Source organism: Trichoderma evansii (genome assembly GCF_050947405.1).
Source record: "Trichoderma evansii strain SZMC 28006 chromosome Unknown GGI43scaffold_15, whole genome shotgun sequence".
Taxonomy (NCBI): Eukaryota; Fungi; Ascomycota; class Sordariomycetes; order Hypocreales; family Hypocreaceae; genus Trichoderma; species Trichoderma evansii.
The window spans coordinates 910,611-933,554 of record NW_028145191.1 but is presented as its reverse complement, the minus strand read 5'-3'; the positions used below and the strand labels follow the sequence as shown (position 1 = coordinate 933,554).

At 50.1% G+C, this 22,944-nt stretch overlaps 6 protein-coding genes across 6 annotated transcripts; 3 read left to right on the top strand and 3 right to left on the bottom strand.

Moving 5' to 3' along the window:
- Positions 1 to 444: 444 nt before the first annotated feature.
- GGI43DRAFT_101094 (transcription factor Opi1-domain-containing protein) lies at positions 445 to 3,335 on the bottom strand. Its single transcript, XM_083198793.1, has 2 exons — positions 2,194 to 3,335; positions 445 to 2,041 (listed from the first exon to the last, which is right to left on the bottom strand). Exons 1-2 carry the CDS (start codon positions 2,930 to 2,932, stop codon positions 747 to 749), a joined length of 2,034 nt encoding a protein of 677 aa, XP_083059051.1. The 5' UTR covers positions 2,933 to 3,335; the 3' UTR covers positions 445 to 746.
- An 805-nt stretch (positions 3,336 to 4,140) lies between these two features.
- Positions 4,141 to 4,733, top strand: GGI43DRAFT_101092 (uncharacterized protein). Its single transcript, XM_083198792.1, has one exon. The coding sequence runs from the start codon at positions 4,267 to 4,269 to the stop codon at positions 4,684 to 4,686; it is 420 nt and encodes a 139-aa protein (XP_083059050.1). The 5' UTR covers positions 4,141 to 4,266; the 3' UTR covers positions 4,687 to 4,733.
- A 511-nt stretch (positions 4,734 to 5,244) lies between these two features.
- GGI43DRAFT_100820 (uncharacterized protein) lies at positions 5,245 to 6,031 on the top strand. Its single transcript, XM_083198790.1, has one exon. The coding sequence runs from the start codon at positions 5,395 to 5,397 to the stop codon at positions 5,791 to 5,793; it is 399 nt and encodes a 132-aa protein (XP_083059049.1). The 5' UTR covers positions 5,245 to 5,394; the 3' UTR covers positions 5,794 to 6,031.
- Positions 6,032 to 6,647: 616 nt separating this feature from the next.
- Positions 6,648 to 8,347, top strand: GGI43DRAFT_100930 (Mu homology domain-containing protein). The gene is made up of 4 exons (XM_083198791.1): positions 6,648 to 6,803; positions 6,875 to 7,003; positions 7,090 to 8,181; positions 8,259 to 8,347. The coding sequence occupies exons 1-4, from the start codon at positions 6,765 to 6,767 to the stop codon at positions 8,337 to 8,339; spliced, it is 1,341 nt and encodes a 446-aa protein (XP_083059048.1). The 5' UTR covers positions 6,648 to 6,764; the 3' UTR covers positions 8,340 to 8,347.
- A 339-nt stretch (positions 8,348 to 8,686) lies between these two features.
- On the bottom strand, positions 8,687 to 10,148 carry GGI43DRAFT_409774 (uncharacterized protein). Its single transcript, XM_083206555.1, has one exon. It carries the CDS (start codon positions 9,906 to 9,908, stop codon positions 9,282 to 9,284), a length of 627 nt encoding a protein of 208 aa, XP_083059047.1. The 5' UTR covers positions 9,909 to 10,148; the 3' UTR covers positions 8,687 to 9,281.
- Positions 10,149 to 12,598: 2,450 nt separating this feature from the next.
- GGI43DRAFT_424062 (UV-endonuclease UvdE-domain-containing protein) lies at positions 12,599 to 16,435 on the bottom strand (the record flags this gene model as incomplete). Its single annotated transcript, XM_083208322.1, has 6 exons — positions 12,599 to 13,048; positions 13,109 to 13,342; positions 13,410 to 14,008; positions 14,066 to 14,203; positions 14,846 to 16,001; positions 16,100 to 16,435. 6 exons carry the CDS (start codon positions 16,433 to 16,435, stop codon positions 12,599 to 12,601), a joined length of 2,913 nt encoding a protein of 970 aa, XP_083059046.1.
- Positions 16,436 to 22,944: the final 6,509 nt, after the last annotated feature.

The window sequence follows — 22,944 nt, the reverse complement described above, 5'->3', positions numbered from 1 at the left end:
TATAAATCATAGTAATACGAGTAATGACCATAATGAAATTATCAATTGCTGTCTCGCAAGTAATGCATCCCGCATTCCCCATTCCCAACAATACCACCTTGCTACTTTTTTTTCTTTGAGCTTCAAATACAGATAAATACATAGAACAACAAAAAAGAAAAATAAAGAAAAAAAAAAAAAAAAAAAAAAAAATCGCTCATCGACTTAAAAGCCTCCATATCTCAGAAAAGCTCGTAGAATGAAAAATAAACATAGGAAAGAGGACCAAAAGGAAAAAAAAAAAAAAAAAAAGGAAAATCAGCGCTCCAAAACGAAAAAAAGAATGTCCCGTTAGCTCCCTGTCCAACAAACTCGTAGATTACACATTTGAGACATCATCTGGACAAATTGGAAACTCCAGATAGGAAGGAAAAAAGGTATAAACGAAGGAATATGTGTGGGTAGTCGCGAAGAAACACGTAAGAAAATCTTGAGAATCGACTGGTCGTTATATCAACGAATCATTCCCACTGTGCTTTCTGCACACCGGGCTCATCATGGCCCAAAAACCAGAGACAAGATCAAGTCCTGTTGTCGCCCTATCTCGTCTCTCGCGCTCCTTGGATATCTCTCTGCCCGTGGGCTTTTCAACCGCCGTCTGTTGTTGTTTTTTTGTTATATCTTTTCTTCACCTGGCCCTCATCTTGCCGCTTCCACTTTGGAATCCCATTACAATCGGAACTTTTTTAGGGTCTCGTCCGTCAAAATTAGCCCATCTTTACATCGCTGTTAAACTCGGCCTGTTGCGGAGACGCAACCTGTTCCTCCTCTCTATCGTCCTTTCGCTTCTTTCCCATTCTCTCACACCACTGCTCAGCGCTCACAATCGTTCCATCCAAAACGCCAGTCACCTGTGTAACCATGTCGAGACCCTCTTTGGCCAACACCAGCACCTTTTGCGCACCCTCGCGCAACGCAGAGTTGTCATCTCTGTCGGTGTTGTCCGGTTGTCTCTCAGACATGGTAGCAAGGCGGAAGCGCTGTGGAAGGCTGGTAAGGTGGCGGCGAACAAGCACTCGAGCGTTCTCGGGAAGGGCGCCGCCGGCGTATTTTGACACGTTATTGATGACGTCTTGAAGAGTCTTGAGGATGTCACCCTTGAGGCTGTTGATCTTGGCGGCGAGTTCACTTCGTGACGGTCTTGGCTTCTCTACACTTTTTTCCGTGCCATCGACATCCATAGCTCCGGCATCATCTGAGTTGCCAGTAGATGATTCTCCCTCCGACTGCTCTTTCTTTTCCGCCTTTTCTAATTCCTCCAATAAATGCTTTAGGTTGAGAATGGCCCGATTCATGTGGTCGTTGGTCCATCGAAGCCAGCGTAAGCAGTATTTTAAACTACGCAGACTCTCAGCGCTCATGGCAACACTCAATCCCGACGTAGACATCATAAGACGAGTCTGCCATGGCTGGCTACTTGGCGGCTTGTGAGTAGCGGGTGCTGTCTCAGAGTACGCAGGCGAGCGCAGATCGTCATAGGCTGGCAATGTGTCTACAGTGCTGGCAGTCGATAAACGGCGAGGTGTCTTTGACGATACGACAGATGACGAGTCATCAAGACCGTTGGCGTCGGGCGACTCTCTGAGATCGCCACTGCTGCTGCTCCTGCTACTCTCTCCCGTCCTTCGTCTTTTGTTGGAGCTGTTCGGGTCAGGGTCAGAAGTTGGTGCTGGGTGTCGACGACCGGAGCCAAGGAACCATCGTACACCTCCCTCCACGCCAGTCACTCTGCCAACAGAGTTGACAGTGTTGGCTAGGGGAGTCAAGTAGCCCTCGACATATTCGGCGCCCGACTTGAATCGCGGAGAGAAGTTTTTGGCGCCGCCGTATGCTGAGCTGGCGCCGCCAATTGTAGATGCAACCAGGGGGTGAGCGGTCGTGAGGAGCGATAATAGAGGCTCGGATTTTGGTGACTTGGGCTTTGTCTGCTGGGGCTGGAACGGAGCGATGGGTGGGCTCATGGGTGGCAGCGAGGAGGTGTCGGGTGGTGATGATACAAAGTCTGCGTAATCAAGTATTTGATTAGTATTTAAATTGGGGACGATGAGAACGAGTAAATTGGAGTCTTTCAGGACAGAAAGTAGAGACCATGGCTGTTACGAGCACTTGATGTAACAATTCCCATACTCTATGCTCTACACTGCTGCTACTCACCTGCTCTCAAATCGCCCAGTGCTTCGGCCGCAAGTCGCACGTCGGGGTCGTCAAGTGTGAGGCTGCTCGGTGTTGGTGTCCCCTCGTAGAGGCGATCCGGCGAGGGCGAAGTCGCACTCGCTATGCTTGCCGAACCATCCACGTCCATGACGGTCGCAGGGCTGTCGGGCGCGGGAAACGGCGGTGGTTGTCGGTACGAATTTAATGATGAGGCCGATGAAGCATTGAAGGACGATGGCCAGTGGTTTGGCTGCAGCGGCGGCGGCGGGTTGTGAAGATGCTGGTGCTGAGGATGGCGATGCGGCTCAATGTCGCCGGTGATGCTGCTTAATGACGGCAAGATGCGGTTGTCGCCGTCATGGTGCACCAGCGGAGGAAGCCTGTCGGATTCGGACGGGCTCGCGAATTGGCGATGGCTGTGCATCGACGTTGGCGACGAAGATGACAGCGATAGCGGCGCAAGAGGAGCTTGGTGATGAATCTGCGAGTAGTTTGGCGGCAGCTGCGTCAATGGCCGCGGTGACAGCGTTCGCAGGGGCGGCGCGTTTGCATTCGCATCCGGCGATCGGGAGTCGTGATGGTCAAAGGCGATGGCGTCGATGTGCGGGAGTCGAGGTCGAGGCGGCAGAGGAGGCGGCAGTGGTGCTAGAGATGATCCGAGGGAGGGCGGACCGGCCGAAGCTGGTGGATAGCTGTGGCTGCTGGAAAGCGTCTGGCGATGCATGTGATTGCGGTCCATATCGGTGGCAGAGGGAAAAAAAAAAAACGGCTGATAAGCACGCAAGCAAACGGCTCCAGCTGACTGCGGGTAGCGGTACTAAGTACTTGTAGCAGCAATTGGTCATGAAATTGAATGCATGCTAACAAGCAGCAGGGGTTTCTGTTTGGCGGGAATAAAGGCCGGGCTATGTGCGCGCTGCCAAGCGCAATAGAGGGCAAAATGGGATGGAAGAGAGAATGATGAAAGTGGCAACGAGCGAATGACGATGATGGCTTCGATCTGCTGCAGTAGTTCCTCGCCCAACAAGTCTGCCCACCAAAACAAGAGAGAAGGAGAGTGTGCGTGAGAGAAATGAAGGAGACGAGAGATCTGAACAGCCCAGGGTGGTCTGAGCACGTGGATAGCAAACGGCGATGATGCTGATGCCAGTCGTGATAAGAAGGGCCAGGGAGGGACCACGGCAATTACAAGCCTGGGCAAACACAGCCGACGAGGGTAATGCGTAATGCCAGCGGCAGTGCTTTGTACGCGCAGCCCTATACCCGTGGAGCAATTTTTTTGCTTCTTCTGCTGAAGAAACAAACAGAGAGACCCAGAGGGCATAGAATGGAAATAAAAGTAAAAATAGCCAGAGCAGCGCAAATCCACTTTCACCGCGCCGAGTCAGGACGAAACAGCGCTCGCCGTGTTACTCGGTACCTGGATCACAAGCAAAGCAGAGATATTGGGTTAGCACCTACTAGTATATGAATCTACACGCTCTGTTTATCTCTCTCTCTCTCTCTCACTCTCTCTCTCTCTTGTTTTCTATTTGACCACCCCGGATGCTGGTGCTGATGCCAGCCTGCAGCCTATTACAACAGGATGGAGGGTCGCTGTCTAAACTTGCTTCCCGGGCTCGGCCTCTATCATCTTCCCTCGTTGGATCGTCCGCTTGCTGGAAACTCTGTGACGCCGTGGTGTGGTGGCTGTTACGTACGAGACCTGGCACTAACGCAAATGTCGATGCCTCAGCACCGCATTGGGCCAGGCGGCGGCATGCTAGACAATTAGGCTGCTTGTTCGGAGCACCTCTTACCGGAGCCTTCTACTTCTCGTGAGGGCCAAGGTCAGGCGCTGAGACCGACTACCCCCCATTTCTGCAGGGTCTGGCAGGGTCCTTGGAGAGGGCGCCGGGCTCTGGAACATGCGGATATAGCTGTTTATGCTATCAATGGGGGCTTGATGGGGAGTTATGGAGCCATCCCGGTGGATGCCGTACTAGCATGTATACAAGTTATGAAGCTTGCATGTGCTAGTCGAGCTGTAGACGTGGAAGAGAGAGCGAATATTCCATACGAGTATTCCGCACTATGTCATGGACCTTTTTAATGCTGATGCCTGCTGCGATACCGCTACGCAGAGTCCCATCCCGTCTCTTGACTTTTCTTTTTACTTTCTCGCTCGCAGCTGTCCCGTGGGTGGAGCGGCCGCGGCGGAATGGCGCTGCCAAAATGCCACATGGAGGCAAGACATTGCGCCGACTTGAGAGGCCGATTGGGAAGCTGATTGAAATGGCTGCACCTCAATTCACCACTGACAGCAAGGCCTGTGCCATCCTTGTGCAGCAAATCACGATGAATCAGTTAATCTGCAATCTCCCGCCCGGCCTGGGAGGCGGACTGATCCTCGCCAACACCTTGGCACCGGCATCCCATCACTTGCTTCTCCGGACCACAAACGACTTGGACTTCGCCCTTGGTATGACGGCTAAAGTCGAAATCCTACATTAGTCGCCCTCCCCAAGAGTAGCCGGAGCCATTGCCGTCGTCAACTACCCCAATCCTCCAATAGTCCTTGGCTGGTGGTGCTGTCACTGCTGCTAAATTAAGCCCCAACCAGCAAAAAACCGGCGTTCGGGACCCCTTCGAGCAAGCTCCAAAGCACGTGCCTGTGTTTCATAAGGGAAAAAAAGAGCACACAATCACATGCAATGTGACGCTCTTCCTTTCTGCTCCAACATTTGCCCCCACCGGAATCCCTGCTTGGCCTTGGCCTGGCCTTCATGTGCTTTTCCCCCTCCCACCGCTCCTCGCCCTCCATGCTTGGAATCTGGTAATACGTCCTTGTCTTTACTGGCAAGACTGGAATGCCTGCACTCTCCTTCTGGTGGGGGCCTTAGGGGCAACTTGGAGCCACTAACCGTATCAAAGGAGGGCTTGATGTTCACATGGCCACGAGAATTCTCACCAAAATACGCGCCAGGTGTGGGGAAGCGCTCGTAGAGTTGAAGCCGTCGGCAGACTTTTGATCTCCATCCCCAATACCCTTCTGAGGTAGCAGCGATGGCGAGGCACGGGCTCTTGGTAGCGCTTCCAGCACACACCAGACTAATACTTGAACAGCCACAATTCCCAACAAAGCTTAAGCTGTGTAGCAGGAGATGGGCGTCGCTACAAGGCCTGATCAAGGCTTCACAGTTACCCCGAATCTGATTTCAAATGCGGGGACCCCGGATGAGACATCTCGGATATCTTGTGCTTGTGCGTAGTCCATACTGTGTATCATCCATCACCTGTACGGCATCGTCTGCGCTGCGCTGCGGTGTCTCAGAAGAGGACAAGCAGCAGCGGCAACAGCAGCAGGGGCCGCTCGCTTCCCTAAATCACACCCTCACTCCAACACATCCTCGGATAGCTTCAGACCTCAGCATCATCAGGCAGTGGAATCGGGTACTAGCACAGGCACCTCGACGTCTTCCCCAACAATGTTCACGGGCTGTCTCAGACGGCCAAATATCTATTCGCAGAAAAGCTCCGATCAGCTATGCCACTCGGCACACTGCTAGCTTTCAGCCATCACATGATGCCTCTTTTACGTTGCCCCTTTTTGATCAGTAGGTAGCGTGGAATCTTTCCGTACTGTAGGCTGTGTTCATGGCTGTCTTGTTGGGTCGCAGCGCTTGCCACGGGCTGGCTTCCGTCTTCGCGGTGCGGTGTCATCGAAGCCGGACCGTTGGCGGAAGCTCGCTCGCCAAGTGCGAAGTAAGCTCGTAGCTGTTTACTACCACTACCCATGCCACATTGAGCTAGAGAGGCGATGGGTGCGGCTCACACCAGGAATCATTATCGACTTCTCGACATCGTGCGCTTCCAACAGAACAGCGCTTCTCGAAGTCGGCAGTCGCGAAATCAAATTACAAAGTAGCTTCATCGATGGTAAAATGTCCGGCCCCTCTGACGCCGCCCAAGCAATCAAATCCTGCCGATAAGCAGAAGACACACGCGGGCAGCTCTTAAAGAACCGAATATGAAAACAAGTTTCCTTCCTCTCCGCACCTCGAAATCGCTAACTCATCCACGGCTCCGCGGCTGTCATGACAGAATGCCACCCAGTCGCAGGTTTAAAAGATGAGTTGCACTGTCTAATGGGTGCGTTGAAGAAGAAAAGGAAAAGAAGAAGAGCGAACAGACGAAAATCTCAACTAGATACTTTTTTTTTCCAGCGTAGTGGGGCTGCTCAGGAACACAGATTAATACCACGTGACCCTTATCTTCAAGACGTGCCGCTGTTTTGCCGGCTGCAGCTATCCCTGTCCCGCAATAGGCCCTCAGCTGTCCGATTCGTAGGGGCCTAATTTCCAGCTACGTAGTCGCGAAACCGCCATGATACCCGCCTTGCTCTGAACTCGTCCCAGCCGGCTAGAGGAATCCCAAGACCTGTGATCTGTGTATGACAAGAGCATTTTGTGTGATTCTCAGTCCGTGGCCGGCGTACCAATCCCCGAATCTGTCCCTCTGAGCGCCCCTCCTCCCCGCCATTCTCCTGGCCGCTTAAACATCCGCTGTCATCTTCATATATCATCTTCACCATGGCGTCTGCGCTCTTCTTTCTGGATCTCAAGGGCAAGGTACTGTGAATCCGAGCGCATCAAGGAAAATCGTTGTTCTGCTAGCATGAATCTAACATGATATCTGTCAGACCCTCCTTGCTCGAAACTATAGGGGTGACATCCCTATGTCCGCCGTCGAAAAGTTCCCCGTCCTATTGTCAGAAGCCGAAGAAGAATCATCAGCTGTTCCACCATGCTTTTCCCACGAAGGAATCAATGTCCGTAACTATCCAGACAGCCTTCAATCAAGGCCATGTGAAAGTACAACCACTCGAGAGAAGAAGCGTCTAACACGTGTACTCAGTATCTATACATCCGCCACAACAACCTCTACCTCCTGGCGCTGACGAAGCGCAACACCAATGCCGCCGAAATCTTGCTCTTCCTGCACAAGGTCGTCGCGGTCTTCACTGAATACTTCAAGGCTCTGGAAGAAGAATCCATCCGCGACAACTTCGTCGTCATCTACGAGCTTCTCGACGAGATGATGGACTTTGGCTACCCCCAGACCACCGAATCCAAGATCCTGCAGGAGTACATCACTCAAGAGTCACACAAGCTGGAGATCCAGGCACGTCCGCCAATCGCTGTAACCAATGCCGTGTCTTGGCGATCAGAGGGTATCCGTTACCGCAAGAACGAGGTCTTCCTGGATGTCGTTGAAAGTTTGAACCTCCTCGTCAGCGCCAACGGAAACGTGCTGAGGAGTGAGATTCTCGGTGCTATCAAAATGAAGTGCTACCTCAGTGGTATGCCCGAGCTAAGATTGGGACTCAACGACAAAGTCATGTTTGAGACGACTGGCCGGACAACGCGTGGTAAGGCTATTGAGATGGAAGACGTAAAGTTCCACCAGTGCGTTCGACTTGCCCGCTTCGAAAACGACCGAACGATTTCTTTCATCCCTCCCGATGGCGAGTTTGAGCTCATGTCCTACCGCCTCAACACCCAAGTGAAGCCCCTGATCTGGGTCGAGTGTCTCGTCGAATCTCACTCCGGCTCCCGCATCGAATACATGCTCAAGGCCAAGGCTCAGTTCAAGCGACGAAGCACGGCCAACAATGTCGAAATTATTGTCCCTGTGCCTGATGATGCCGACTCCCCTCGTTTCAGGACAAACATCGGCTCTGTACATTACGCCCCTGAACAGAGCGCCATCGTCTGGAAGATTAAGCAGTTTGGCGGTAACAAAGAGTTCCTCATGCGCGCAGAACTTGGTCTCCCTAGCGTGCGAGGAGATGACGAGCACGGTGGTGGAATGACTGGTGGATTTGGAGGCAGTATGGGTGGAATCGGCGGCAAGGGCGCCAAGCGGCCTATCCAAGTCAAGTTTGAGATTCCTTACTTTACCACAAGTGGAATCCAGGTCCGATACCTCAAGATTACTGAGCCCAAGGTAAGTCTATTAGATCACGAATCTTCAGACTCGTTTCATACACACATTGTGCTAATATGCTGTTTCTCTCCTTTTAGCTTCAATATCCTTCCCTCCCCTGGGTCCGATATATTACGCAATCTGGCGATATCGCTGTTCGACTGCCTGACGTAGTCTAAGTCATTTAAACGATCTCACTTTGATATACAAGTACATGAGAAGGACGACGATAGTGAAAAGGAAATGAAAGACGTATTTAATTTAAGCGGCAGGCCGTTCGTTCTATCAAAGCTAGCGGCATCGAAGAAAGAGCGTGATGGAGAAAAGGGGGCGGCAAAAGTCGTGATTATATTCATGTAGAGTCTTCACAGTATAGCGATTTAATGGGGACTCATGAGATTTTTATGGAAAGGGGATGGAAATGAGAGAAAGAAGAAGGATGATCTAGACGAAGAGGGCTATTATGTCGACATAACGTTCAAGACAGGATGGCACTAAATATATTGAAATTCGCATTGCTCAATTCCATTTTTTCTGTCAAGATTGAGAAGTTCTTCGAAGCGAAGCTATCCTAAAAACGTGAATACTATCAAAGTGCTGTAGCTGAGTGCTGTCGTCAAGTGCTGAAAAGCAACAAGTTGAAAGAAGAGGGAGAGAGAAAATCCAGCCTCACTCGTCATAAAGAAGCATATATTTCCAAAGTGCTTCCAAACGAGGCTGTAACGTATCAAGTGTCGTCCACTCTTCAAAAAACGTGATCAAGTTGAGAAATCATTCCTCATAACAAATACGCGAAACATAACGAATGAATCAAGAGTTGAAACAAAAATCCAGACTAAAATAGAGCGGAGAAAGAAGGAGACAAGAACCAATCCTGAAAAGATTCATCGCCTTAAGATCGTTCATGGTCCCAGACAAGTTTGTCTCTCCATTCCAATTCAGCAATATGTGCTGCCGTGGAGTAGTCAAGATTGTCAGGATCAAGATAGATGGAAACGAAGAATCCTCGTGGGTCTTCTCCGGCGGAGAGTGCATCTATTATATGATTAGCATCCTACTAGATCAATGATGTGGTATCATCTAAAACCTCAAGATTTCAGAGAGCCCCCCAAAAGATAAAGCTACAATAATATAAAGAAACGGGGAAACATACAGCCTTGCGGGGCCGCAGCATGATGCCAGAACCCGCCATTCCATTTGCCATGGGTTTCATCATCTCCTAGAAACGTTTTCGTCACTGGAGTATGATCTCCTCTGCCTCCGGGCGCGCTAAAAGCCATCAGGCCGAGGACAATGGGAAGCTCTCCCGCCAGGCCAACTGATGCAGCTGCATTATAGGGGTTGCGGTATGTTCTCGGCACCAGACTGGGTATCCAGCTTGGGCTAGCTCCCGCAACGTACTTGCAAGGTGCAGGACCCGGTTCCATAGGGCTGTCCGGATGCACTGCCTGCGATACTCCCGGCTGGGAAGGAGGATGGAAGAAGAGTAGAGGGCTCCGACCCAGCGGGGCGTTGGTAGACAGTGGATCTCCATTATCAACAACAATAGGGAGGAGGGGGTTGCACGAAAACACTGCCAGCTCCTTGTATTTTTCAGCACATCGTAGCTGGCCATCGTCAGAAGAAACCGGACTTCCGTCAGCATTAACCATGCAAACGTAGCCAGGAGGCCAGGCAGCTCCAAGGAAGTCTCCTCGCCACCATCCATACCCATGAGCTGCCGTTACTTGGCCATTTTGATATCTCATGACATAGCTGGGGATCTCGCCGGTAAATCCGCTGGGTTGAGTCGGTGGCACACGGTTGTACCAGGGATCTCCGTTCAGCAGATTATCGTCAAGCCCCACGCATAGCTTGTTGACTACGAAGAGAAAGCTCGTTGGGTTAAAGTTGAGATGATGGAGGCTGCTGCTGCTTGTAGTAGCAACATTAGCCCTGCTGCTACGTCCATGGGCATGGGCCCCCGCATGCTTTTGCGAGGTTTTTGTCTGTGACAGTACTTAGTATTTTGTATATTTCCATGAAAAAGTAAAAGCAGAGAAATGACAAACGCCTCGTGTAGTCAACGATCGAGACGAAGAACTTACGCTACTAAACATAATGCGTGCTTGTTTTCAACAACGTATGGTGTAAATGAACGCGCTCAGGAGTGGTCTTCAAATGAGGGAGCAAGTCAATGATACAACAAGCTTGTAAAGATGATACATGGAGACTCAAAGTGCGGCACAGAGCTACATATTATGATTTTGCGGCCCTGAACTCTTTTCTGGCCCTCAAATAAACTCCACAGGCATCGCTGCCCAAGGCTGTGTATTAATATTAATTGCCAGTCAAGGTTGGGCCGAGATGCAAGGCATCAAATATTACAATGCGATGAAGATAGCCGACTGCTGGCAGTGAGATCGGGCTAGGAAAGAGAGTATTCCGTGCGGACTTGCGGCTGAAATTTAGGCAAGGTACGGGCCAGGAGAAAGTTGACGTCGACGTACATATGTGGTAGTGTCTCGTGGACAGCCATTGATGAACCGGTGAGAGAAAGATGCCATTCCACTGGACCTCCAGCCTTCCCTTTGGCTCCTTCAACCCCCCTGGCACTTCTCGCTTCTCGCGCATGTGAAGAGGCGATTGGGCTCTCTAAATGTCCCACGAGAGCCAGCCTGCTCTGCCAGCTGTACACAACACCACTTCATCAACCACCGGTCACAAGACCTTCAGGATACTGTCAGCAGTATGATAGGCTAGCAGAATATGCCAGACGCGCTGCTTTTCTGCTGCTATAATAGTGCCATGGGTCGAATATGCCGGGTTTCTTGTACACTGACGCCACCAACAGTGGTCTTTCGAGGGCTCTGAGATACTCCAGTGGAGACAGGCTTGCTGGTTCCAGAACCCAGTCTAAGCTTAGAAATGTCGCAGAGAAAAGCTGAACACCCTTTGGGGGCAGTGGACCTTGGGCACTCGTAAACCTTGAACGGGCCTATCACTACTCGTCGTGGGCGACAAGGCTGCGGCCGGAAGGGTGTTCCCCCGTTTGCCCCCCCATCGGCTAGAAAATGAGTGCTGTCGACTGATGGTATTGTATTGGCAAAGCAACATGCATGACGAGGGATCCCGGTTTGAACACACGTGTGTGGGGTCCGGAGGACGTATGAAATGCGAAGGCATTGTAACTTGCTATGCTGAAGTGGTCATCCCAATATGAAACACATGCGACAAGCCGCCATGTCCTGGCCAGATTATTATTTTGCACTAGCCAAAACTAGCACCAGACTTTTAACTCAGTATGAGGGGCGAAAAAAAAAAATGGTGTGTCAGGAGAACGCAAACGTTTAGCAAGCTCGTCATTGTCTGGGCGCCAACAGCTGAATGAGTGTTCGACCATGAGACAGCAGATCTGCAACTCCGTATAATGGAGGGTTACACGAAAGCTGGAGATTGACCTCAGGCCTCGCTCGGTCGATGTCCAGGATTTGTCGGGTAGAGCACTCTCCGTTCCCGAAAGTCTTTGTCTTATATGTCAGCCTGAACATGAGGGTGCCAAACCGCTTCATAGACCGGGACCCGTACATTGTCTTGCTAGACGGAGCCTAATGCGCCATGAGACATTGAAAACGCATGGCTCCATGTCACCGCTCGAATTTGATTGCCTTATTCCATGATATTTTAGCGACAGTATTGATTTGTTTGTATTCTAATGGTCGATTTTGAACGATTACCCCAGGCATACGCATACGCCGGCTCAGCCGTGCGACCTTAGGCTCTATCGCAGGGTATAGAAGATGTGTTGATGAAGCGGTCAATGTGAAATGCAGCACAGCTTTCTTGAGCTGTTAGTATTGATTAGAGCTTGGCTACACTCTGTGTCTGCTTACCTGAAATTCTTAAACTCTCCCCAATCAGTAGCACGCGCGTTTAACGCAGCGTATATTGCTGGTGGGCGTGGTACAATACGGTTACACTTGTTTTTGAAAAACAACAGGGGCTGTGGAATATAGTACAAATTTGTAGGCACTGGCAGAGTTTGAGGATAGGAGATTGCGCGCTGGGAAGTATTTCGCTTCAAGGCAGACAAGAGTATGATTGAAGAGTATGATGATTGAGGGAAAGATTTCTATTTATGATAAGGATTGAGAGATATATGAAGAAAAAAAAAAAATTTGACAAAATCACTGAGGTTGCCTGATTTGGTTGCCTTGCAAGGCGTTGTTTGTTGATGTGGTTCGCATCCGTGTGGCATGTGGACCTGAGGCTCTCCAGCTCCAGAGTGTGATTAACGATTTCGATCAGGCTCAGGCTGCCTTGTTACACAGATGATATATCTTTTTAGCCGGCCAAAATGCTAATGCTGGCCCAATTTATTCCGCTTATAGTGCCATCCTATTCACGAATGCCAAAAGCAATCACGGCGAGGGTTGGCCGCATAAACTGATATGTCGCTTCAGTCTGACCGCCTAGCTTTCTTATTCGGTGCTGGAGCATCGTCCGAAGTGGCATCGGAAGCGATCCCCGATAAATAGACCCTAGCCTCTTGGAGCAGTCGTTTCTCCCCCAGCCTCACTGTAACGGCGGCTTTGCGTCGCTCGCTAAGATCGCTACCCGAAAGAAGCAGTTCATCCTCTATAATTGTCGTCGGATACTGTGACGTAAAGGCATCAAGCGCCTTGATGAGCACGGTATGCTGAATCTCGTCACGTTTTCGCTTGTCGACAATGCATGACGGATCCACTTTGCGAATAGCCTTGAGCATTGATTTGAGCTGCTCTCGGAGATCTTCTGGTATCTCGCTAAATTTAGCTGGATTGGCAAAAGTGCCATCTGGATTAGGCTCATCCGATTCCCGTTCCAAGACAAATGTCTCTTCGATTTCGTCCAAATCCAAAAGCTCTCGCTTATTTAACATCAGCACGAGTTCAAGCAATAGAGTTCTTAACATTAGGGTAAAACTCACTGCGCTCTCTAACTGCTCACTTGACAGACCCAAGTTTGCTACCATAGCGTCTTCAATTATCTTCCAAGGAAGCTCAACGACATCATAACGAGAATGTTTTGGAGTCACGTATCCGTAGCGACGAAGGAGCTCAGAGTTAGGATGGGGTCCGTAGTAATTCAATATCTCTTCGCCTGCTTTGATAGTTCGTAACGTTGCCACAGTAAGGGCATCATCTCCGTAATTGACATGTGCCTGTATAATGTGAGTAAATTCATGACTCGTCATGTTGGGAATAGATGTGTGATGGATGAGATCATACGTTATACTCGGCATCGGCGTTGAGAATATCAGCCATTGGGACCATGCCCATTGTAGACTTGGCCTCGCGGTCCTCGACCCATTCTTCGGAATCGTCCTCTTCTTCTTCATCCTCATTCTGAAAGTCAAAAGCGTATGACATTATCGTGCTTCCCATGCGATGGGCCAGTTGGATAAGCTCTTCATCGCTCTTGGCCTGGCTAGCTGGGAAGACGTCAGGGTTTCCGCGGATGACGGGCAAAATCTTTGCGTGAAACATTTCTTCAGCATTGGTTTTGCCAATTTTTGATCGTGTGGCGCTCGCCTGGAGTTCATCAAGTTCGGCATCAGACCAAAACATGGGCGTCTCGAACGATGCTGGAAGGACATCAAGGTATGGCTTCCATTTCGACTGGTCTCCTTTGAAATATTCATACATCATGACAATAATCAGCGTGCTCCAAGGGTCTTGCTGCGGCTTGTCGTCTACTTCCATGGCAGTATCCTGGTTGAGGAAGACATCTGGTAGCTTCGCTCTGAGCTCAGAAGTCTCAATATTAATCATTTCACTTCGTGGTACAGTAAACAGGATTGTATCAGCAGGAATATCTTGAAGCGCCACTGTCATGCTTTGTTAATCATTGCAATGCCACAATTAGAATTTAGTGACAAACAAACCTATGCCGCGGCCTGCATTTCTTTCTCGTAGGTCTCTAATCTCGATATCCTCAGAAAACGTAGACCCCGGAAGAGACTTGAACCAATCAAGGAACGCCCTTGTTTGGCGTTGAAAATCGTTAGTAGACATGATGGAATCTATTATGCCGCTGAAAACAATCCAAAATTACAAAATTTCAAGCACAGCCGCAATAAGAAAGGGAATTGGAGATGATATTGGTGTAGAGTAGAAACTCTGAGAAGGTAAGGTACCTTAGTAGTGAAGCATTTTTATACAGTGCGGATGTGTATGCGACAAGCGAAAAAAGTTTTTCTTCGCACGGAGCGTCTGTTAAAGCTTCAGTGCTTGGTAGGCACCGCTTGACCAAAAAAGCTAGGATCTCGGTATTTGAGACCAGTCTCAGCGAAATACTCAGTCCTGCACTTTTCTTCTTTTGCAGAGATAATATATATATTAATACTGCTAAAGCTTCAATTATACTCTCACTTACAACATTCTCCCGGAATTGCTTCTCTTCGCTGTGGTAGATGTCTCGTCCACGTCGTCTTGCTCCCACTACATGTCACTATCCTTTACAACTTGGTCTCTTTCGGCGTGTATAAGCGACCATTCATCTATCTACAGATATTCTCCTCGCATCATCCAGGATTGAACCCTCCAGCTTTACTCTTCACCATTTACGGACACCTTGTCCTTCTTACTGACCTCTCTCTTCTTTGGACGCAGCCATGCTTCCATGCCCATTGGCCAATATACCCGGTTCTGCGGCCCTCCCATACCGTGGTCTTCTGGGCTTATCATATTCGGAGAATCTAATTCCCTCGCGTCCTTATCAATGTCGCTCTTTTTGTTCTTTTTTATTGCTCTTTTCGCTTCCCGAGCAGCCTCTTTTCTAGGTTCGTCGTCCCGTTCGAATGGAATGATGTCGTTAAAGAGGTCCCATCCAGGGAGCTTAAACGTTCTCATGAGCTCAAAAACAGCTTGCTCTTTGTCTTTTGCTTCAATCATCAAGTCCATATCTGATTTGCATGGAGGGAGGTTCCTGACGCGCGCAGAATGTTTCCGCCGATCTCGGGGAGTGACAGCTTCCGCCGTCGGTTCGCTATAATGCATTTTCTGCTTGATATTCTTTCTCTTCCAGGTCTTTTCTATGCGGTCGTATAGGTCCATAATGTCCAGGGTGCCCTCGCGGACGCTGGGGTCAAATATGATGTTGTGATGGTGATAATCCAGAACTAGAGGAATATTGAGCTCCTCACAGATTGGTAAAAGGTCATGGACACTCCAAGAGACATCGTCATTTTCTAGAACCAGCCTCTTCTTCACTCCATCTGTCAGCCTGGAGTAGTTTTCGCGAAAGCGATCCAGGGTGGCTGCCTTGTCGCCATATGTGCCTCCCATGTGCAGAATCATGACGGCATCTCGGTCCATCTGCTCTGGTAATTTCAACAACGATAGCATCTCGTCATGGTATTCGAGGTCTCTGAAAGAAGCAGCGACAACCTCTTTTCTAGGACTGGCGATCTGCGTGTACTGTCCCGGATGTGTTGTAAGGCGATGGCCTAGCTCAGCAGCTACTTTACCCGCGTCTGCTAGTGCATCGGCGGCGAATGGAGCGAGTTTGTAGCCATGTTCCTCGTGGCTTGCAAAGGGGAACATTTCGCTACTGAGCCGCATAAATTTTATGCCGTATTTGTCGTTCCATCGCAACATTTTGACTATGTCTCGTGCATTTGCAAGGCCCAGATCCTGTACAAATTTCAGCCCTCTCTGGACATCTGGTGGCTTTGTCTTGTCGGGTCGATTTTTTGTATGATGCTCAGGCTGTGTTGGATCCTGTAGAGGGTGTCTGTGCTCGATGATTGACGAAATGCGACAAGTTCGAGATGAGAAGATTGGAGGGTTAGCTGCTCTGAGATATGTATTCAGACAAGCCTATGCATACTCGCATTAGCCTCCATGCGAATTATTAGGATGCAACATTCGATGACAGCAGTCAAAACTGGGTTTGACGCGACTATATCAGTACTCACATAACCGAGGCGCCCTTTCCACGGCAATGGAAGGACGTCGCTATTTACAGGCGGCGGTCGTCTTGCGCTCCTTTCGGTCGTTTCCGCATCTGCATCTGCCTCAGATGTATCAGCTGTCTCCATCTGTTCGACGACTTTGGGCTTCTCTACGACTTTTTGTTCAGTAGCGTCCTCGGGGCTCTCTTTTGCTTTCCTCTTCAAGGCCGGCCTGGTCTTGTTCACTTCCTCTCGAACCCTCTCAGGATCGCATTTGGATAAATCTGAGGTTTCCACAGCTAATCGCTGTCTTTTTACTGCACTTTGAAGTTTCAGTCCCATCTCCCCAAGCTCTTTCATGGTCCGCTGAAAGGCTTCTTGCGAAAAACTTGAGCCTCCCGCCAGGCCCAGGGGTTCTTTTGGTCTATCTCCTTGCTGAGGGTCATCGTGGTGCTGGTTAACTCCATTGGTCTTTCTCGAACTACGTCGGACTTTAGCTGCAGGTGGGTCTGCTACAAATGGCTCCCCTTTCTTCCTCTTGGGAGGAGCCATTTCGCGGAATGATCGAACCAGTGGCCGGCGTAATGCTAGTTGCGAGATGGATGAGAGGGAGAGTTGTTGAGAGCTACTCAGCAGCGCCACTGCAATGCACTGTAAGGGTAAAACGGATGGGTTAGAGGCGTGTCAAGCAAACAAAATCATCTTTTATCGGACTTTTATATCAGACAGCTATTCCAACCAAGGCAGTGCAACTCAGGGGCTTGCGTTGAGTCAATATCGCTGCACTGGTTACGAAGATGGATGTTCACGTTTTCGCAGGTTGTCCGCTGAGCGCTGTATAAAAAAGCACGGCCGCCCTGGTTTTTAATCTCTACGGAACAAACCTTGGTCAAGGAAGGGGGATGTGCGTAAGACACCAGGACAAGCGAGAGCGGGCAAACAGGGTGCCACAGCAACGCCTGAGGCTTCGATCTATGCCCAGATCCCAGATTCGTCGACTCCTAGCCATGACAACGATGAAGTCATCAGCCGCCAATTCATCTCGATCGGGATCGTGCGTAGGTGGATACGTGCAAGCTCCACCAACTTTACTCGGCGAATGGCGGCCCAGCTAATGTCTCAAGGCGGCATTGCATGTCTTTTTGGGCATATTAGCTGGACAGACTAAACAGCTCTGTCCCATTATCAGATGACCTATTGCACATCTCATTAGCTCCTTGAGAAACAATCTGACCGAGCTAAGCTACGAGCCGCAAACTACAGCTACGAGGTGGCAGAGCTTCTTGGAGCTTCTAGCGCCAACTCTGCTTATAAGTGATGCTGGGTGCACCACCGCATCATGCTGATGCAACCCTCCTTGTCTGTGCCTGGCGCCACCGTGCCACCACGGAGCAAATCTCCGTGGCGACACAATGCGAGGACAAGTATTAATTCGGAGGACTACCCCCGCTGAAGCTGTCATCGATTTATATACGATGCTGCAGTTGAGTATGGCGATGGAATGGACGCCTGATAACACACTCTACGGCATCCAAGATCTCAAAATCATCATGATCTCATCAATGTCAACCACAAATACGGATGAACACGCTGACCGGTGCTAGCCCACGGATTACTCCGCACTGACGCCTGTGTGGGATTCTCGAGGGGCGATGAAAACGAGGTTTGCCTGTAGCTGTTTGTAATTGCTAACCCCTAGAGTTCGGTGGCTGTTGAAATTATCATATACCTGCTCATAGACAGGCAAATATGGTCTTCAAAAGCATGGCTCGTCGACAACTCATTTATGCGTAAAGATCGATCCAACCAACGGTTAGTGGTAAGGCGCCACAAGCGTTTATGAAATCATATGTGGAGCCCCTCATTATCAGAAAAACGTTTTTAATTTGGTTATTTTTCCAACTGCCGCTATTCCAAGGCTCTAGACAATAGGCCAGCAGATCATTGTCTCGATTTGGCATTAACTTTTAAGAATCATTGCTAGCTCTTCCATGCTTTGAGCCCCTCGCAAGGAAAGTGTGTAGATGTGATTTGGGGGCGGAGACGGTGGAGTTCGTCATGAAATTGCTTTTTTGGAATCTCATACGCGGAGGCGAATACGATTTAGTAATGCCTCTCTTCGTTCGCAGCAAAGAGAAGCAAGCGTCTTGCGACTAGCATGTTTTCTTGAAATTGCGACACTCAACTGTCACCGTTAGCCCCCGCCTTAGCTCATGTGTGGATTCTGGGGTTGTATAACGTTATAGTTTACCTAGGCTGCTATTCTCCCGCCGGATGAGACGTTGAGCCGTGGAGATAGTTGCGAACATGTGCTCTAACATGTGCTCTGCAGTAAATGCTCCGTTGGCAAGGCTGGCTGCAAAGGCGTTGTGTATGGTAGCATTATAGGTGCGTATCGCCGTTTTGTTCCCGGCATTACATAGCAAGCACCGGAATAAATAGGGCAGTATGGACTCCAGCGGAACCAAGATCAATCCGCCACCAAATTTCCACGGAGAATTCGCTGATAAAAGGCAGAGCCCCTGCGTTGGTATGCATGTGATTACTGAGTGCTACCTCGTACTCTGTACGGGCAGTAGCAGGAAATAAATCGGAGTATCCTGGTCCACGGCTATTCGCCCCCTGAAAAACATGCCATGAACAACCCCCTCCCCTGATCGTTACTCCATACAGCTGGCGATGACAAGATCAAGCATCCTTTAAGCTTTGTAGCCTGCACATATGCTTTCTTCTATTGATATTAGTATATACTACGGGGTACTGTCCCAGCATGCTAAGCAGCCGTCGCAAGGTTGCGTGCATTTGTCAGATAAGTATGGAGTACGAATAGAGGCAGTAGTGCAGGTACTGTAGCAACAGCAAAACTCGTCCCATATTGGCTGGCCCCCAATCTCAACCGATGCGTAGAAAAAAGAGGATGTGGAGCGGGTCCTCAGAGCAACCTCAAGCCAAACACGATGCAGATCGACGCTGTGCTACCTCTCCCTGCATAGGGCTTTGCTGTGCTGGCAGACATGTACTCGTCGCGGACATTGAAACAGGGCCATTGAAGCAGAAGCAGGGCGAAATCGAAGTTGAGCTGAGAAGCGCACTCGTACTTGGCCGTAGGGGGTGCTCGTATACTTTGTGGCCGCTTGCATGACTAAGTGCCAGGACAGACAAGATGGAGAGGAGAGTCAGGTGAAGCTCAGCTGTGCAGGTATGGGAACAAGAAGAGGCTTCGTCAACGCACTCGTGGCATACCCAAAAGGGAGCATGCAATGCCACTCTTGTATGTACTGTAGCATTACCCCATGTTCATGCCATGTCGTTGTTGGGTGCCAGAAACAAGGTTTGCATGCCTCCTTGTTGTGATGGACAAGGGTATGTGATTTGATTCATGCACTACCTGCCGGAGAAGCAACTCCGCTGACGCCGTTATCTCTTTTCTCGCCAGCTTACACGTACAGGCAGGCGCATACCCCATGCTGTTGGTCGTAGCCTGTCAAGATCGAAGAGTGTTACAAATGTGAGCTGTGCACTCCGTACTTCGTGCTCTGTCAGCCTAGCGGTAGCCTGAAAGGCTAGGGCGGACGGGAGGCATTTAGCCGTGGGAACAAGTCCATTTCCCAGTCGTATAAGTAGTAGCTAATGGGCTCATGGTGGGAGATGCCATCGTGCTGTCAAAGAGTATTTCTGAGCTTACCAGAGCATATATAATCGTACGAGTACCTATACGGTCGTGATATTCCCCGACCGTTTAGCCCATCCACTCGTACGGAGAAAAGATTCCATGCGCGTAAGAGACACGCAAAACGGATGTTGGTGCTAGGCCAGCTATCCCCACGTTTGGTAACTGACCAAACCATGGTGGGGCCTAATATCAAGGCGTGTCATCGTTGTTTTTCCGTATCGAGAGTCAAAGGGGTCTCACTTATTGTTCTCTCTTTCTCTTTTGATATACGAAGTACTCGGGGTCATAGCATTCCCTGCGAAGAGATATCTGACGAGGCTTGGATATACGATCACGATAAACGGACCCTGATATCGATGAAACAAAATTAGCCTAAGAACGGGAGGATATAAATAGTGCAGCGCAAGCTGGCCTCGAATACTGTAAAACCATGCCGCAGTTTCTCGCATTCGCTTATCGCTATCGCTGCTATATGTATGTATTTCCACTGTCTTGGCTCGTGGATTTCTTTCTTAACATGGATCCATCTCTCAAACGCATGCCCACATTTCTCATGCTCGTCCCGCTGTATCAGCTTTTCGATCAGTCTAAGCATAGCATGGCAATGTCAGGGGATTGAGCCAAATTTTCATGGGATGTGGGTTCCATCATCTCGGCGATATTTGCTGGTTCGTATCGCTTAGCTAAAAATAAGTGAAGCGTCTACAAGTAAGAAGAACAAAAAGAAGGACCTTCTTTGCTTAACATCGGTTGACATCGGTTGTGAACATCCAATATTATTTGTTCGCCTATTGCACGAGTGCTACTCGGACCTACTCTGTGCTGCCTAGGCTTCTGCTAGAGCATTGCAACGTGCAATTGGAATTGATTCGCTGCTCTACCCAGAGTGTGGCAGGCTAGTGTGAGGCAGATACATGCATATACGGCAGCAGAGAGCCTATGATAAGTATTCTAAGGAGTACTCCGCCGTAGCATTGGCGTTATTAGCATTATTAGCAGGCAATAGGTTGCGAGATTACTTTGAATGTTACTGATGGCTAGGTAGTATGCCGTTGTGCTTCAGTGCGGTTCTTGACGTGGCCAAGAGAGCAAGAGAGTATTACATCTTGACGAGATGAGACGATGTACGTTGCGATATTCCGTGGAAGTTGCGTTTTTCCATGGCCTGAGGAGTAGAATACAAATGTACATACAGACCATGTCCATGTCCAGGTACATGGTGTAAATACCTACCTAGTAGTAGCTACCTAGGTAGCCCCTCACCTCGACCTCAACGTTTTCTACCCCTGTCATATCACCAAGCCATTCTGCCATTCTCCTAGCAACTTGGCTTCATACTACTCCGTCCTCGACAATGAATGCACACATGGATCTCACGGACAGTATTTACTTTGTAGATGGAAAATCTGCCGCGCTGCCGCGCTACAGAACTACAGCCACATCCCCGAAGAAATCTAGTCGCGCAACCAACGAGATCTAGATTCTTTTGCTCCCAACGAGGACGGCGCCCACTGGGTGGCGACTGATTCTCAGCACAAGCAGCGAGAGATCGATTGACCGCGACAAGGGCCTGCAGCCACCACGTTTTCGGACCATGGCCGGGCCTCTCAGAACGCTGGGGCCCCGACGAGCAGCGCATTCCGGCCAGCCAGCCATGAGCGTCTGTGGCAGCTTATGAGCGTCTGTGGCAGCTTATTCACCCACCACAATGCGCAGTCTGTATGCACTACGCATGCACAAGGACCAGGACGAAGTTGAGGGCTGGGGCTATCGGAACCTGCGGCCCCTTCAGCCTTACAATATGCTGCCGCTGTTCAGGAAGAGGAAAGCGTATGAAGGATGCTGCTGTTTAGCCAAAAGGCTGCCGTCGTTAGCGGCACGGGCACCCGTCCGCATCCTGGACCCAACAGCGTCTTGTTTGGCGAGAGAAACCTTGAGTGCTTTCGACCTTGACACGGATTCGCTGGAAACCGCCGTCTGTCACTCGTACAACGCTCTGCTCTTTGGCTCCGGAGAGCAATAGGCGAACAGACTCAACCGGGATAGTTCTTCCGCGCATTATCCACTACGCGCAGTCTACCATGTCTGGGCAGCCCTTCATAATGATAGCGCGAACAGAGAGCCTCAGGTCTTATGCGAACCCCCCTTCTCCGCCTTTCTGGCACTTCTCTCGGCTTCCGCTTGGCTTCCGCTTGGCAGAAACAAAAGAACGAGAGAGATTTTTCTTGAAATAGAACAGGGCAAATGCTGCTACGCTCACTACGCATACATACTACTAGCAGCGGTAGCGTTACATCTTATCGGCGCCTCGATTCACTTGCCGATGCTAGTCTGTGCCAAAACTACTAAGCATGGCGTACAAACAGCCACGCGCGGCCTGGACCCTTGACAGGTCACATCACAGCGGCCACAGCACGTCTATAGCCTGGTATCTCGCTCCTCCCAGAAGCCTTCCTCCACGCAGCGTGCGAGTGTGCGACAGCGAGCTTCAGCGCCGTTTTGGCCCCATCCGGACAGGCCTTGGCCCTAAGGCAGCCCCCCTGGTCGACTGGTCCTAGTCTGGCAGTTGCGTGCTACAGGCTGGCCATTTAGAGCTGATGGTGGCCCTCCTAATTAATCCATCTCGCTGCGCGTTGGTCGGCCCTGGTCAAAGGACCCGGTCGCATCTCCACCAAGTCTCTCCACATGCTATAGCACAACTCCCGCTAGCAGATAGTACTAGCGCAAGCCCTTCGGTGAGCTTAAGACGGCTGTGAGCTTGTATTGAAGTGCTTACTGTACTCTATTTGTTGGACGAGCTTAATGTACTAACAGGTAGGTAAATGTTGGTGGTCGCCCTCTATATGCTGCGGCAGCAAGGAATCAAAGGTCGATAAGAATGCAGCACTCTTATGTTACAAGGCATAGAAGGCGATTACAGCACTGGAATATCCAGCACTCTTACAGGTACTTGTATACATACGAGGCCTCGCCCAGACGGAGAAGCCATTTTTGGGCTGCTCCGTACCGATCAATTGCGTCCATCCGCAGTGGCCCCCCGCAGCAGCCGCCCTACAGAAGGACACGCTGCGCTAAAGGCGAGGTAGTGGCTTAGCGCAGCAACCGCACCCCCAAATCCAGTAAATCCCAGCTCTGGGTGGCGCCTAGCTTGCTTGCTCAGCAGGTACCTCGTGCTAGCAGCGGCAGCTCAGCACTG

Coding starts and splice junctions, on each gene's coding strand:
- GGI43DRAFT_100820 (XM_083198790.1), top strand. CDS start 5,395: ATGCGGGGACCCCGGATGAGACATCTCGGATATCTTGTGCTTGTGCGT.
- GGI43DRAFT_100930 (XM_083198791.1), top strand. CDS start 6,765: ATGGCGTCTGCGCTCTTCTTTCTGGATCTCAAGGGCAAG. Junction 6,804..6,874: donor TTCTGGATCTCAAGGGCAAG/GTACTGTGAATC, acceptor GATATCTGTCAG/ACCCTCCTTGCTCGAAACTA. Junction 8,182..8,258: donor TCAAGATTACTGAGCCCAAG/GTAAGTCTATTA, acceptor CTCTCCTTTTAG/CTTCAATATCCTTCCCTCCC.
- GGI43DRAFT_101092 (XM_083198792.1), top strand. CDS start 4,267: ATGTCATGGACCTTTTTAATGCTGATGCCTGCTGCGATACCGCTACGC.
- GGI43DRAFT_409774 (XM_083206555.1), bottom strand. CDS start 9,908: ATGAGATATCAAAATGGCCAAGTAACGGCAGCTCATGGGTATGGATGG.
- GGI43DRAFT_101094 (XM_083198793.1), bottom strand. CDS start 2,932: ATGGACCGCAATCACATGCATCGCCAGACGCTTTCCAGCAGCCACAGC. Junction 2,042..2,193: donor ACTGGGCGATTTGAGAGCAG/GTGAGTAGCAGC, acceptor TTGATTACGCAG/ACTTTGTATCATCACCACCC.